This window comes from Gossypium arboreum, chromosome 11, assembly GCF_025698485.1.
Source record: "Gossypium arboreum isolate Shixiya-1 chromosome 11, ASM2569848v2, whole genome shotgun sequence".
In the NCBI taxonomy this organism is placed as follows: Eukaryota; Viridiplantae; Streptophyta; class Magnoliopsida; order Malvales; family Malvaceae; genus Gossypium; species Gossypium arboreum.
Genome location: NC_069080.1, coordinates 46314396 through 46330300, shown reverse-complemented (window position 1 = coordinate 46330300; position 15905 = coordinate 46314396). Strand labels below are relative to the sequence as shown.

Sequence of the window (15905 nt, the reverse complement as noted above, 5' to 3'; positions counted from 1 at the left end):
TGGACCTATACTTGTGATGTATGAAATGTGGTGAAAATGAATTGTGATATGCATGTTAAAATGAGATTAATACAAAGAAAGTGTGAAAGAGTGAATTAGCAATAATATTGTTTTAGACAGTCACAGTGACATGAATTTGAGAAATCACCAAAAATAGTAGGAATTTAATTAGAGGCTGAATAAGATATGAAATTAAAGCTTAATGAGTCTATTCCCATGTAAAAGAAACAGACCAAGTAAAGGAACTCTATATTTTGAGATATTTATATTTGTGTATGACTCGCTCAGAATGACTATGTGATCCCCTGTTCTAACTTTGAAAAATCAGTAAAAATTGTACAAAACAAATTAAGAAATATAGTTCATATGTATAGATTCCTTATTGAGTATAGTTTTAAATGAAATAGATTTCATGGATATTTGAATTGCGTACTGGGAGAAATTCAATTTTTAGTGAACAGAGGTTAGATCAGTCGAGCTGTATAACAGGGGAAACTTTAACTAATAAATTGTACTAATTGGCTGGACCAAAAATTCTAGAAAAATTTTAATAAGAATTAATATGAGTCTAGTTTCAGGAAAAATTTTACGGATATGAATTTCGAGTTTTTTAACTCGAGATATGATTTATTTAGTGAATATGACGCAGGAGAGACAGTTTGACCAAAGTGGAGTAAATAGTAAAATTAAAAAGTAGATACACTTGAGTTATTGTGTAAACATATTAAATTCTTTATTCATTATTTATATACTTGCTTACTAAGCTATAAGCTTACTTTCTTTTCTCTCTTTTGTTTTATAGTGTCGTCCAGCTTGCACAGGAGTCAAAGATCGTTGAAGATTTGCCTACACTATCAATACTTTTGGGTATTTAAACTGAACATTTTGAATTATGGCATGTATAGTAGACTTAGTTATTTTGTTACGTGTCATAATTGTCTAGGTTTAAAATATTAATTATAGTATTTGACCGATTATTTTGTACGAAGCCTTTGAAATTGGCTAGTATTGTTAAAGGCATATGTTATAATGATTCATGATCTAATTGCACGCCATATTTTTGTCTTGGTTTTATTACATAGTATGTAATATGATTTGTTAATACCTTGTACCCTGTTCCGGCGACGGATACGGGTAAGGGGTGTTACAGTGTGACCCAAGTCAATAGCCTCCCTAATTTTCACACGGCTTGGCACATGGGCATGTCTTGTGGCTGTGTGGACAAGTTAGTATGTATGCCCTGTTTTGACATGGCCTATACACACGGGTGTGTCTAAAGCTGTGTGAGGCACATGGCCTGTTCACACGGGCGTGTGATCTGTACAACTTTGAAAAATGTTTAAGTTTCGAAAAAAATTGTATAAGCTCGGTTTAGTCCCGACCCCTTTCTAATGCAAGTTTAAGGTCTCTATGACCTAAGTAAGGGACTTATTGCGGATGCTTGAATATGGTTTGAGAATTATGTATATGAAATATTTGTAAAATGTTCTATTTTGTCCGATAACGCCTTTAACCCTAGTCCCGCGACGGATACAAGTTAGGGGTATTACAGGGACACCATGAATATCATATTTCTATACAATAACTAGCCATGTAAAAAGGCAAAAACGAGCTATATGAAAGTAAAGATGTCTATATAACTTACTTTATAATGAACTAACAAAAGCTTTGAGTAGGCATTTTCCTTATAAAAAGGGTCTATTTTGGTTGATAAATAGAAGTGGTCAACAACAATAAATAGAACATTGAATGGCTATGGTAGCTTTCCATGCAATAAAAGCTTTTATAACAATTCGTAATAACAACTTCTAGTGCAGGAAAACCATTGTGAATGATGAAACTAAATGTATGGTAAATTGAGGTCTGTAAGAAGAATGAGAAGTTTCGCAAACGAAAAAGGAGTTGTTTTTCGATGAAAGAAAAGAAAAAGAAAAAGCAGGTGAAGATGACGAAGAAAATGTATTTAATGATTTTTTCCATGTTTTCTTTTGGGGTTCAGTACTTAGGGATAGCCAGAGGAAGTAAAAAGGAATATCCAGTAGATTGGTTATATACTTATATGTTTGAAGGCAAGTGCGTCTGAGGAAGTAATCCCAAAGTTTTTATATGTTGACAGAGGTGATTCTAGGGAGGGGGCGTGGCCCCGGCCCCCTAAAATGAAAAATTATCATTTAAGTTCTCTAAATTGTTTTAAAAATTTAAAGTAGTAAATGTAAAATTACACTTTGCCCCCTTAAAATTATAAAAATTTGATTTAATCTTTTAAAATTTATAAAGATATAGACTTATAAAAAAATAAAATTTCAATCGCCGCTAAAAAATTGTTCTAAATTCGCCCCTATATGCTGACATGTTGTTGAAGAATGAAGCAAATATTTAATCAACAAAAAGAAAATGACATTTTGTTGTCTTCATCCTTTTGGTTTTGGCTTTTATACTTGTTGGTTCTAAAGGACAACTGGCTATTTTTGGCCCTTTTCTTTTTCTGATAAACCATCCTGTCTATATCATACCCATATTCATAAGCCCAACCTAGGTTCGTTAACCTAGGGATATCTAGAGAAAGCAAAGAGGAATATCCAGTAGATTAGTTATATATTTGAAGGCAAGTGCATCTAAGGAGGTAATCCTAAAGTTTTTCTATGTTAACATGTTGAAGAATGAAGCAAACATTTAATCAACAAAAAGAAAATGACATATGCTGTCTTCATCCTTTTGATTTTGGCTTTTATGCTTGTTGGTTCTAGAGGATAATAGGCTCTTCTTGGCCCTTTTCCTTTTTTGATAAATTATCCTGTCTAATCACAACTAAATTCATAAGCTCATAAAATCTTAGGGCTAGTTTGACAGAGCTTTTGAAAAGTGTTTTTGAAAAGTTTAGTTTAAAATTTGAGTGTTTAGCATTGTTGTCAAAAAGTTCTTTTGAGAAATAAAATGTTCATTTTAGACATGTTATTATCAAGTAACAAATATGCATTTAAATAATATTTAAATTAGTTAATATTATTATATTTTAGTAAGAATATAAAAAATTGTTATAACTTGTTGTTAATATTTTAATATATTAAATATAAATTTTAAATATTTTTAAGCAATAAATATTAATTATTTATAAAATTTAATTAGAATATATAAACTATATTTTAAATATTTAAATATAACTATTAAATATTTGTAATTAGTATTTTAAAAAATATTTTTTTATTTTTAATTAATGATTTTATCACATTTGTAATTAAGCACAAAAAAAGAGAAAGTACTATCTTATTAGAAGGGTGAAAATTTAATTAAGCACTAAAAGTGCTTTTAGGAGAGGTTTAGCTTTTCCTTTTAAGTACTTTTCAAAAGCATCTTTAAAAAACCTCTTTAAAAAGTCAAAAATTTCAGTTAAAAAAAATTTATTTAACACAATTTTTCTTCTAAAAGTGTTTTTTTTTTAGCCAGAAGTAATTTTTTTAAGCATTATAAAACTGGCACTACTCTTAATAATAAGATGCCTATTAGTTAGAGGAATTTGTATCTTTAACACATGTCTAAGACAAGCTTAATCTATGTATACATAGCTGAAAGATGGACTCTTTGTTTTGTCGAATGGATCAAATATATTAGACAACACTGTGACAAAGTGTTTAAGTTGGTTAGCCTATTTTTGGTTGGGTCTCTTCGATGCTTACAAAGATTAGGAGGTATATTCCAAGCACTAAACATTGTCCCTTGCTGATACATACATACTGCCAAAACAATTTGCACTTTCGTACATGTTTCTCTTTTTGCAGTTTGATTGGGGTATGGTAAATAATTTGCAAGGTCTCTTCCATTGTTTGTTTCCATGATTTCTTGTTATATTGAAGCCTGTAGTCAGTGATTCCAACCAAGCTTGCAAAATTAAACTAGCGATTTCTTGTTGACTATTTCTTTTTCTTAACGTTGATTATAGAAAAAAAACATAAATTTTGTTTTCTCCCTTGGTGAATGTATCTGCATTGATGCTAGCTCATGCGTTCTATAAGTATTATCCAAATATCTTGAGAAGAAAACAATTACATATTAGTTTACTCAAAAAAAAAAAAAAAAAAGAACAGATCACTTGGATGAAGCAAAATATTAAGCACTTTCAGCATCATCCTTTTCCTTGATTTGTCTATGTCCTCTTGTTCTTTGATCCGAAACGAAGCACTATATAGAAACACAACCTATAAAAAGCAGCCCAACCTATCATTATAATAACATTTTCCCACTTCTTGAATTCTACGGTACTAATTTCAAGTGAACTTAAGATGCCAAATCCGGTTACAGGTTTCATGTTTGGATCGTAACCAAAAGTTTGATTAGTCTGATACTGGTTCATCAAGAGCCCTTCATATGGATATGTCATGGTGGAAACCTTGTTCATCCATTTCCAGTACAACGGAATGTCATGGCTATTCATGAAGTAGCCACAAAACAAGAAAAAGAGTGCGGTAAAAGCGATGACTGCTGCGTACCCTAAGATATAGTTAGGCACCACTGAGCTCACAAACATCACAAATGAGTTGGTTGAAAGAAGGGAGGCATAGAGAACAATAAAGAAATAGTAGAATGGTCCCCTAAGCTCCAAGGCTTTCCAAACAATACAAGCATAGACACCAGCTTGTAGTGCAAGGAAAGGAAGGTATGTGATGAGGCCCGCTATGGTGTAAGTAGAGGCTCTATAGGCATTATGGGAAGTTTCGCGAACAAAAATGAAGCGCTCTTGGATGAAAGCCGGTACTGCATCGTTGGAAGAGAAGAAGAAGAGACAGACAGTGAAGATAACAAAGCTAAGGCGATTGGTGATGCCTTGCATGCTGATTTTCGGGTTCATGAACATCGTAGCCATCATAACGCCCATGACAGTTAGGACTACAAGTCTGGAGAGAAAAAGCTCAGGTGTACGCCTAATGTTCTTGAAGTTACGGCGAATGAGAATCCAAATCTCTGGGAAGATGGAATTTGCAAATTTGGGCCCCAAGTGTTGAACTGTCTTCGGAGCAACATCTGGAGTCAGGTAATCATTTTCGTTCACGGTATAGTCGCTGCTGTGAGGTGTCGGCGTCCCTGGCAGGATGTCACTTGAGTATGTATAATAGCCAGGCGATGAACTGCGTAATTCATGGAAGAATTTCAGCTTGTTGTCTCTAAATATAATAAGTTTTCTTCTGAAGGTCCAAATTGCTTAAAAATATAACTGCTTTACCTCATTGGGTTTGGAGCTTTTTGATCAGTACGTTTTCTTGTGGGGGTGAACCTGAGTTGGTGCACAACTCCTATGTGGCTAGCACTCCATGATCTTGATGTATTATTGTATGGGCTCCTCACACTATGATCAAAACCATTATCGGAATCTTCACTTGCTTTCAATGCAAGGCGCCTGTTGTTTTTCCAATCGTGACCACGATTAGCTGGGGGTGGTGTTGGGGCAGCTGTTGAAACAGACATTTCCTCTTCTGTCAGTTGTGGTGGTTTTCGTCCGCTTCTTGCAAATTCAGCAACTACCTCGACTCCGAATTCAGATTGATCATATTCTTGTATCACATCAATAAGGAACTCTATTGCACTTTCACCCTTGGGGACCTTTCTCCCCATTCGACTAAGATGTAGAGTGACATTTTGCGGTGATCCTTGATACATGAGCTGGCCGCGAGCAAGGACAATCATATGATCAAGGAGAAGTTGGATTCTAGATGAGGGTTGATGAATCGTGAGGATTACGGTGCTACCAGATCGTGCAATGTCCCGCACCTTCTCGATTACACTGTAAGCACTAGTAGAGTCTAGACCCGAAGTTGGCTCATCTAGGAAGAGCAAGGATGGTCCATGAATTATGTCAACACCGATTGAAACTCTGCGACGCTCTCCGCCCGAGACTCCTCTAGTCCCAGCATCACCTATATAGGTGTTCCATGAGGACTGCGAGAAACCAGGTAGTTAGAGCTTGCACTTCTTGAGAAACATAGGCACTTCTTGAGAAACATAGTTTTCTGGTAAATTCATGAGAACTGTAATTTATTAATCTAGAATGCGTTAATGCACTATTTATCCCCAAGCTTTCGAAAGAATTTTTAAATAATAAAAATATATTTAAAAAAATTAATTGTAAAAATATATAAAATATCAAAAAAATATTTTTAATATTTTATTAATTTTTTCGCAATGAAACAATCATTTTGGGCGGGAGGCTAGGCTGAAAAAGGGGCTGGATTTGAATTTTTTTGGGCCTCAACCCAGACCTTGGACACCTCAACATGGTATGTCCTTTTTTATTTTTTTTTAAGTCGTTAATGGGCTGTTAGTGCAATTTAGGGGCAAATTGTACATTAATCCTTCTAAAATTAAATTTTCAGGCTATTGATAAGCAGAGGCGATTCTAAGGGGTTGGCATGGCCTCGGCCTCCCTAAAATAAAAAATTGTCATTTAGGTCTTTTAATTTTTCAAAAATTTAAATTAATAAAAATAAAATTACACTTTGGCCCCTCTAAAATTATAAAAATTCAATTTATTTTTTAAAAAAAATTATAAAGGTATTAAAATTTCATTTGACATCCCTAAACAATTGTTCTGGCTTCGCCCCTACTGATAAGATCAACATAGAATCATGGTTGAAACTGGAAAAAAGTACTTACTGTCAATCCAAGTTGATCAATCAATTTCTCGACACGTTGCCTCTTCTCGACTCTTGAGATGGGTCCGAGTCGAAAATCAGCAGCAAACATCAGGGTCTCATAGACCGTAAGCATCGGAAATAACCTATCATCTTGCATTATATAAGCCGAAGTCCTTTTAATTAAACTTGGACTCATTGGCTTCCCATCCAAATACACCCTACCCTTAAGGCTTCCACTAGCAATACGCCCTGCCAAACCATCCAAGAAAGTGGATTTGCCTGCACCACTAGGGCCCATGACTGCAGTGATGCACCCTTTTGGTGCAGACCCAGTAATCCTATTCAACAAGTCCACCTCTTGTTTCAACCATTTCCCTTCTACCTTCTTCTGCTTTGTCACAGTGTATGTAAGGTCAACGTATTGAAGCCCTCCGGTGAAATTCAGTGGCCCCTCTCCTATATCAATCACTGTAGCAGGAGGATAACCATATCTATGACCCATTCTTTAACACCAGTAGGGAAACAATGTGATTTTTTTTCCTTAATGAACTCCTAACTGTAGTTGATAAGGTGATTGGGGGAATTAAAAGGAGGGAAGATCAAGAGAAAATCGGGGTTTACAGCTGGTGGAGCAGATTAAGGAGGTAGTTCCAAAGCTTATATGAGGCTGTATTCATTGAAGAGTCCGATTCTAGTCGTTTTAATCGATAAGAAAAGGACTTTTTGTATTCTTCATCTTCTCAATTTGGCTTTATCAGTTCTTCATTGTACCTTTCGATTTTCCTTCCTTTTAACCCCATTTGTTTGGATGCATGTCTACGCTTTCATGCAACATTCAGCAAATCAACCTTACATTACTTTTGCTGGTTCTGAGCTGTTAGAAAGTTAAGAACCTTTGTTTCTATTAAGAATTAAAGCATTTGCCAATTACTTAACTTCAAAAAACTAAATATGTCAATATCAACTTTGTTCTAGGACTTAGTGTTCATCACGGTCAATTAAACCCTTTTTGTCAATATCCTCAGCTACTATGCTGATTCCTGATTGAGTAGCATACAGTGCTTCTTCTTTGTGTTTCCCTTCAAAAGCTCTGCATCAGACTCAGAGCTTTCTAAAACAAAACTTATGATCCTGTTATGATGAGTATATTTTTTTCTAAAAATAAAAAACATGATCTGCTATGTTTAATTGTTTTCCACAGGCGGTTAAAGAGACAGGCCACAAGTTCCGAGAGACCATTCTTGCTCTTGGAGGTGGAAAAGCTCCATCGGAGGTTAGTAGATGCAATTTGTAAATTGACATTCCTGATTGTGAAAATTTTTTCATTTTATTTTCTGTTTCTTTCCCTTTTTGTCAATAAGAGAAACACCCCATGTTTTGTTTCTCTAGCCTTATTGCTGTTAAGGCGTTTTTTAGACGCTGAAATTTGTAAATCTAAATTCAACCGAATGACATGGAATTATACAACAACTAACTTAAAATAAAAACATGATTTTAATCCAATCGAATGACATGCATTTAACTTGTACAATAAATTAAGCAGCAGCCGAAATTAAGAATATGAATAATCAATGGAGTTAAAGGCTCGGTTTACTACCTTCGTGCAAAATTTTTATCATGTTTGTTAGTAAATTTAAAGATAAAACCGAAAGTCTAAAGGTTTAAGGACCTTACGGCAACAGTTACGATCCCTATTCGGACAACATGGAAAGAATCAATTTAGGACATAAGACGACAACAAAAGTTTATATTTGCTCAGCACAAAACACATGATTTTGGACAATAAGCAGTAGCATCAAACTGGTATATGGACAGCATAAAAAACACACAAGCAAGCTGGAAATTTACAAGTATAAAGGATGTACGAACAGCATTCCAAATGACACCACTCAAGTGGTTTTTCAAGTGACTTACGTCCATTTAATTTGTCCAAGTACAATAAAAACTTCCAAAGCTGGTTTACGACCTCTTCAAGCTTGATGTTTGCCCTTATCATCGAGTGCTTCACCCTCTCCTTTAGCGATTATAACATCATTTTCACAAGGTAAAACACTATTAATTTTTGTTTTCATACCGAAACTAAACATGCATGTAAGAGAAAAATCCATTTAAACAACACTCCTTCCTACCATAAAACTTTCGGTTAAGGGAAGGTTTTAAAGATGTTACCCTAGCAAGATGGAAGAAATGGCTCCTCTTTAGGCTCTCCTAAGGTTAACAATTTCATGCAGCCTAATATGCATCCAAAACATTTTTGTTAGCATGTCACGCTAATGGAGGAAAAGGAAGGGAAGAAAGTGTAAAGTTCCTTCTTCTCATTTTTTTCCCCAAAATCCTTCCCTCGACCGGCTGTCCACTACCGACACCAAACTTCAACCCACTCATCTCACTCGGCCGGCTCCCCCAATCCCACAACATGCAATTTCCTAACCCCCGTCACAATCATCATTGCTCCTACTATTATTAAATTATTTTATCTCATTCCAACACAATTAGCATGTAACTATCCATTCATATGTAACTAGTTCATACATGGTAGTAGTTTAAGAATCATGTAACCATGCCATGCAATAAAAAAAAAAATTCACATCTCTAAAGTCTATTTAGTAATAAAATTATTTACAATGTTGTTTCCAAATTTTAAAACCGTTCTACAATTACTTAGTTTTGTAAATTTGTCTAAGTTCCATAAATTAAGTGTGACTCCACTATTCTCATTTCAACTAAACTATTTAGTTAGTAAGGACATTTGGTTGGACTAACCATCCTTCCATTACCAACCAACCCTCTGGCCCCTTTAGGACCCAAAGATTCAATTCTATTTCCCCTAGCACAAGTATATAACATGTTTTATAATTTAAATAAATGATAGTAGGACAATAAAAATTTGTAACTAATTTTAAATTAATAAATAATTTAATAGTGTAAAAATTCGTCAAACTTAAAAATAAAGAATAAAAAATTAAGTCTCTCTTTTTTTTTTTCACTCAATTGAGCAATTGAACTTTCAAAATGTATCAAAAGGACCCTCAAAATTCTTCAAAAAAAGCAATTAAGCCCTTTCTCTTTTTTTTTTTCCACTCAATTGGGTACTTGAACTTTCAAAATGCATCAAAAAACACTCAAAATTTTTCATAAAAGCAATTAAACCCCTGCTCTTATTAAAAATTTAAAAAATTAAAAATTAAAAATTATTAAATTTTAATAAAAATATAAAAAATATAATTTTTTATAAAAATAGTAAAAAATAAAAATTGTAAAATTTATAAAAATCATAAAAAAATTAATGACCCTAGTTTTTTTCAATTAAAGGCATCATGTTGCAACACAACGTGACATGTGATGAAAAATGATAAAAAATAAAAATCAATAAAATTTATAGAAAAATTATAAAATGTTTCTTTTGGTACAATAATTTTATAAATTTCTTTTACGTAATTTATATTTCTTTACATTTTGTATACTTTTCTTAAGAATTTATAAAATTTTATAATTTTTATATTTCTATATATTTTATAATTTTTACTATAATTTTTCTAATTTTTAATTTTTGAAATTTATTTATTAAAATCTAATAATATTTATAGCTTTTATTGATTTTAATTTTTCTAATTTTTCAAAAAAAGGGCTTAATTATTTTTTAAAAAAATTGAGAGTTTTTTTATATATTTTAATAGTTTAAATACTTAAATTAAAAAAGTAAATATTTAATTGTTTTTCTTTAAAAATATTTGGGAACTTTTACACCCACCCTTAAATTTTAATAAATCATCAAGACGCTTATCCGCTTACACTCAAAATTAAATTAATAAATAAAATAACTATTGTTGGTTTGAGAATTAATACCAGTTTAATTTCCTTGAATAAGGAATGAAACGATGAACTTAGAAAAATGGGAAAACAATCTCTCATTTAGGAACATTTTTACCCTTTCTTTCTAAATGACTAAGTACGATTGTGTTCGAAAATCCAGTGTCCAAAAATTAGAGGCGTGACAACTATAACAATATTTACGGTTTAGTTTCAGAAACAAAGTTTCAATACCTCATTTTCCAACACTATTGGTCTTAGGGTCAACACCCTTATACCTTAATTAATTATCAATTCAATAAAAACTTCTAAACCAAAATTCAATATTATTCAAAATAAACTCGTAAATATTAAATAATAATATTTACAGACTCACTCATCAGAAATAGGATTCTAAAACTATCATTTTCCAATCCCACTAATAATCGTGCTGTTACACTTCTCGAGCTGTCAAAGCATGAAATGAACCAAGGGAGGCACAAATTGCTTGTTGTGTTGTGCCATGCAAGGCCTACGACGCGACATAGGTCGACGTGATGCCCAAGTTTACTAAGGCTATTTTTGTCCGCGCAGTCGACTTTATACAAAAACCTAAGACGTGCCAGAGAGCTAATTTGGGCTGTCAGCACTCCTATAAATAAAACCTTAGGGGTTTGATGTAACTAAGTCGTCTTATACGCATCCAAAAATCCTAGTAGTTTAGGAGTAGGATTAGATTTAGTTTTCTTTCGGTTTTCATAAATAACTTTGTTCATTCCTCTTAGAATTAGTTTCAATCCAAGAGTTATTTTATTTAATTAAAGTATTCAATTTATTTCTTCTTCGCAAGCAATGATATTCGTTATTCCAATCGAAAGATTTACTACTCCGTTCTTCATTCAACCTCAAATCCAGGATTATTCTAATCTTTTTTCTCTTCTGATTTATTTGTGTTCTTTACTTGTTTATTTTAATTGAGATTAAGATTATGAATAACATGGGTGGTAAATCCCTTAGGAAAGATTAATGAGTGGATGAGGACGAAATTAACGGAGAATTTAGGGTTTCTTGATAAGATTAGTTGGCTTAAACTACACGTTCTTAAACCCTAGGCTTGGCAACAATAGGAAGTAATCATAGGTTAAATGAGGTAATAATTGGTTAATTGATAGCTAATCCACCATAAAACCCTAATCCAAAGCTAGTTACAACCCCTAAAACGAGTTAATCTTCTTGATTGGTTTTATCGTTTAATTGTTTGTTTATGTTCTTGTTTATTTATTTTATTTATTTAATATTTGTTATTTATCTATTTCATGAATTCTCGTAACATAGGATTTAATTAATACTATTTAGACTTATTATTGTAAAGAGATTTTCCTTAGATTTATTCCATCCTCCATTGTGAACAATCCTCGGAATACTCCCTATGTTCCGTTGTATACATATACTATATTACAATTTGGCCCATATACTTGCGAACACCGTCGATTTAATTTCTTATAGTTTTGGTGTGATATTTTTACTATAATTCATAACACATTTATAGGCAATCACCCCGTTCAATCTTATCTTTGGTATGGAAGCAGTGGTTTTGATAGAAATTGGCCTTCAAACATATCAGGTTACTCATTATGATGCTAGTTAGAATTATGCATCTTTGAGGGAAAATTTGGACATGTTAGAAGAGATCAAGAATTAGGATGAAATTTGCCTCGAAGCAAAAAAAAATGTGGTTCATTATTACAACTCTAGAGTGCGAAACAAACAGTTGACATGGTAAAGAAAAGTATGGAAAGCAACATTCCAACAGGCCAAAGAGGAAAGATGACTCCAAATTGGGAAAGACCATATAAAGTTATTGAAGTCCTGATTTGGAGCCTATAAATTAGTTCATATTGATGGCAAGATGGTGTCTCAAACATAGACTGTGAGACAAATTAAGAACTTCTAAATTTGACAATTAAATCTGTATTGATGTGAATGTATATTCAATTTATGAAAATTGTTTGTCATTATACATTTTATGTTGTAAAGTAACTTTGAGGCCAAAATAATATAAAATTCACCTTTGAACTTCGCCTTAAAGAGCACTTTAAAGATGTATGAGCTTCACCTTAAAGAAGTGAATTATACAAAATCCATCTTAAAAAAGTATGATTATCAACTTTGCCCTTAAAAAAAGTGATAAAATGTGTTTATTTGAGTTATTCTTAAATTGTGAACTTAGAGCAAATATACACCTCTTAATAATAAATCTATTATCAATAACTCCAAAATAAATTACATAAGTTCATATCACTGCTATTTTAAATATTGTTTCAATGACAATAAAAATAACAATACTGAGAAAGCCTAATTTCGTCCGGGCTCAACCAAACAGAAACCAAATCAAAATAAAAATAAAAATAGATAAACAAATATGGTCCAAAGTCTATTTCCAAACATTAGACCCAAATTTATAATGGCCTAATATAACCCAAATCAAAAAACCCTAGTAGCGTAAAACATCTTTTCAAAAAAAAAAAAAAAGAAAGAAAGCCTAGCCTGCCGCCGTCGCTCCCCCTACCCTAGCTCGTGCTGCTCCTAGCCTCTGCCACCACCGACTTATCTGCCACCTCATTGACTCTAGAGGCACCTACAAAAGAGAAGACCAAGCAAAACACGCAATAGCAAGTATAAAACAGTACATATAGTAAAAAGAAAATATGTAAATTAGCTACAAAAGGCCGAATTCAATATGTAATTTTTTTTGGAGACGAAAAATCAGAAAAAAATAAAAAAAGCAATAATAAAAAAAAAGAACACTAAAATTTCAAAGGTAACTTTTTTTCTTTGAATTTTTTTTTGTAAAAACATAAAACAAAAAATAAAAAAGTTCTTACCTCGTCGCCGTCGCTAGAGACTCCTTTGGCCTAGAAGGCTATCGAACCTTCAGTGGTTCGCGGCAAGCCTCATCAGAGGACTAGAAATCGAAAGGTTTTTTTGAAATTTTTTAGGGTTTCGGCATTCTCTTTAAAAATCGATTCTTTTTTTTCTTTTTTTTTAAGAAAAAGGGTTGAAAGGGTTCAAAAGGGGATTTTTTTAAAAAAAGTAACCTTTTTTTTTATTTTTTTGGCCATCGGAGACTGCAGTCGCCGTCGTCGATGACTGGTGGCCTTGGCGGACAAATGACAGTGCCATGGCAGAAGTAGAGGTGAGTTTAGAGAAAAAAGGGAAGCTTTTCAGAATTTTTTTTTTTAAAAAAATGGTCTGTAATAAGTTTTTTTGGGAAAAAATTTGGTTTAAAGAAGGCATCAAAATGACACCATTTTGGGATTGCCTGAAACGTCCCAAAACGACGTCTTTTTAGGGCTAAACCCAAAATCTGACCCGCCTTAGGATCAGCTTGTTTTCTATATGGGGGGTCTATTTGTGCCTTTGGTCCTTCCGCTTTTATGGCTTGTTTCAATTTAATCGTATTCTCTTTTAATTATTTTATTTTTCCTATAATTTTAATTTACTAACAAATTAGTCACTTTGACTCAGCGCTGACCCTAGGGAATGACGCATTTCCAAAATTTTTTGGTTAATTTCCCATTTAATTCCTGTTTCTTTTCGCGTATTTTATTTTAGTCCTTATTAGTCTATTTTTTTAAATTTATGCCCTTAATTTCATTTAAATTTCAATTTACTCTTTTATTTTTAATCTTTGTTAAACTGTTTTCTTTTATATTTATTTATTTCTTTATTATTTCTTTATTCTTTCTCTTGTATTTAAAAATTTATTGTTTATATTCCTTTTATCTGTGTATATTGTTATCATTATTTTTATTTTATATTTTAGTATATTTCTCATATACTTAAATCTAATATTACTTATTTTATTTATTTATTTATTTCTTTATTCTTTTACTTTTAAAATACTTAAATTTAATATTATTTTTTGCCTATTTATTTATTTATTATTCTTTTATTTTTAAATATTTAAATTTGATATTACTTATACTTCCCTTTCATTTAATTTTTTATTTTTATTTCAAAGTTACTTTATTTATTTTGTTATTAATTCCATTAATTAATATTCTTATTATTGTCATATTTACATCATCATTATTATAGCATTTACCCATGTATATATTATGCCTGAATAAATAAAATGCATATTGTTTTAAGCGTTACATTCGTTTTTTTGCACGATGCAATAAAAAAGGAAAAAAAAATTAATCATGACAATGTTTGTTATTTTTGGAATTAGAAAAGTCGTGTTCCTAACTCACGGGGTATGGCTTCTTTATAAAATCGAGATAATCGAATATCCATTTCAAAAATATAAAAAACATCAAGTAACGATTAAAACGGCGATTATTCTGATTTTCGAAAATTAAAGCCGTTGTGTCCTAACTCACGGGGCATGATCCTTTTTCTAGATTAATTCAGAATAATGTCTTTTCTATTAAAAAATCTTAATACAAAAAGGAATCGTATTTTAAATTCTCTTCAAATTTTCAATTTTCGACACTAAAGACATCAAGTAATCAATTAGGTACCAATTTTGGGCCTAACGAGGGTGTTAATCATTCCTCGTGTGTAACCGACTCTCAAACCCATTTTCTGGATTTTTGTAGACCAAAAAATATTGTTTTAATAAATCAAACCTCTTAGTAAAATGACCAAATTACGAGGTGACCTGATCACGCCTATTAAAAGTGATTGGTGGCGACTTTATTTCCCTTTTTTTAAATAAAAAGTTGATTTCAAAAAAGGTTTTGACAGCTTGGCGACTCCACTGGGGACAAAATAAGAGAGTCAAGCCATGAGTTGATTACTTCTTGTCTTTTTGTCTAAAATTAATAATTTGATTTAAATTTATGATCGTTTCATTGCATTTCATCTGTCATTTTATGGTCTTTATCATCTTGTTACATAATGATATGTTTTATTGGTTCGAGTCTTTTGATGTATCTCTACATATTGTATCGCATAACCAATTTATTTTACCCTTCTTAAGTGGGAGTGAGAAACTATTACTTTGCGAGGTCTTCACCTTCGTATAGGATAGTGGATCACTTTAGGGATACATCCGTACCTATGTCTTTGTGAGATTTTCATCTTCGTATAACCATAGGGAAATGTATTCCCATGAACTAAACTCGGTCCATATGAGCCTATAATGGGTGAAGATCGAGGAATCTGCTAGTTCAGGTACCCTTACTTTAGAATCGAACCACATATAATGAGCCCTAAGAGCTTACCCTAGGTAAAAACTCACTGAATCCCTAGTGGTCACCCAAATAGGTGCTTTATTTATTATTTCTTTCTTGCTTTAAATTTTAGCTTTGTATATAATGTACTGACTTGTTTTGTTTTGCTTTGACTGTGATTGCATGACATTTTCATCATAAAAAAGGTGTTGATTCACGTCCAGTTACTAAATAAAGAGCTTGCCATGGAAAAGGGATTTCTTGATAAAGTGGAAGATAATGCGGCTATCTGAACATGGTCCGAGAAAAC

General features: G+C 32.3%; 1 protein-coding gene and 1 long non-coding RNA gene across 2 annotated transcripts; both read right to left on the bottom strand.

Annotated features, from left to right (window-relative positions):
• Positions 1–4118: 4118 nt before the first annotated feature.
• Positions 4119–7177, bottom strand: LOC108471931 (ABC transporter G family member STR2-like). Its single transcript, XM_017773471.2, has 3 exons — positions 6643–7177; positions 5216–5928; positions 4119–5120 (listed from the first exon to the last, which is right to left on the bottom strand). Exons 1-3 carry the CDS (start codon positions 7123–7125, stop codon positions 4142–4144), a joined length of 2175 nt encoding a protein of 724 aa, XP_017628960.1. The 5' UTR covers positions 7126–7177; the 3' UTR covers positions 4119–4141.
• Positions 7178–12849: 5672 nt separating this feature from the next.
• On the bottom strand, positions 12850–13701 carry LOC128283603 (uncharacterized). Its single transcript, XR_008273989.1, has 2 exons — positions 13298–13701; positions 12850–13050 (listed from the first exon to the last, which is right to left on the bottom strand). It is a non-coding gene; the product is annotated as an uncharacterized LOC128283603 (long non-coding RNA).
• Between the last annotated feature and the right edge of the window lie 2204 nt (positions 13702–15905).

What these genes read in the sequence shown, in the direction of transcription:
- LOC108471931 (XM_017773471.2), bottom strand. Translation starts at nt 7,125, where the DNA reads ATGGGTCATAGATATGGTTATCCTCCTGCTACAGTGATTGATATAGGA. An exon ending in TTGATCAACTTGGATTGACA is followed by an intron (nt 5,929 to 6,642) that starts GTAAGTACTTTT and finishes GGTTTCTCGCAG; the next exon opens with TCCTCATGGAACACCTATAT. An exon ending in AAAGCTCCAAACCCAATGAG is followed by an intron (nt 5,121 to 5,215) that starts GTAAAGCAGTTA and finishes TGAATTACGCAG; the next exon opens with TTCATCGCCTGGCTATTATA.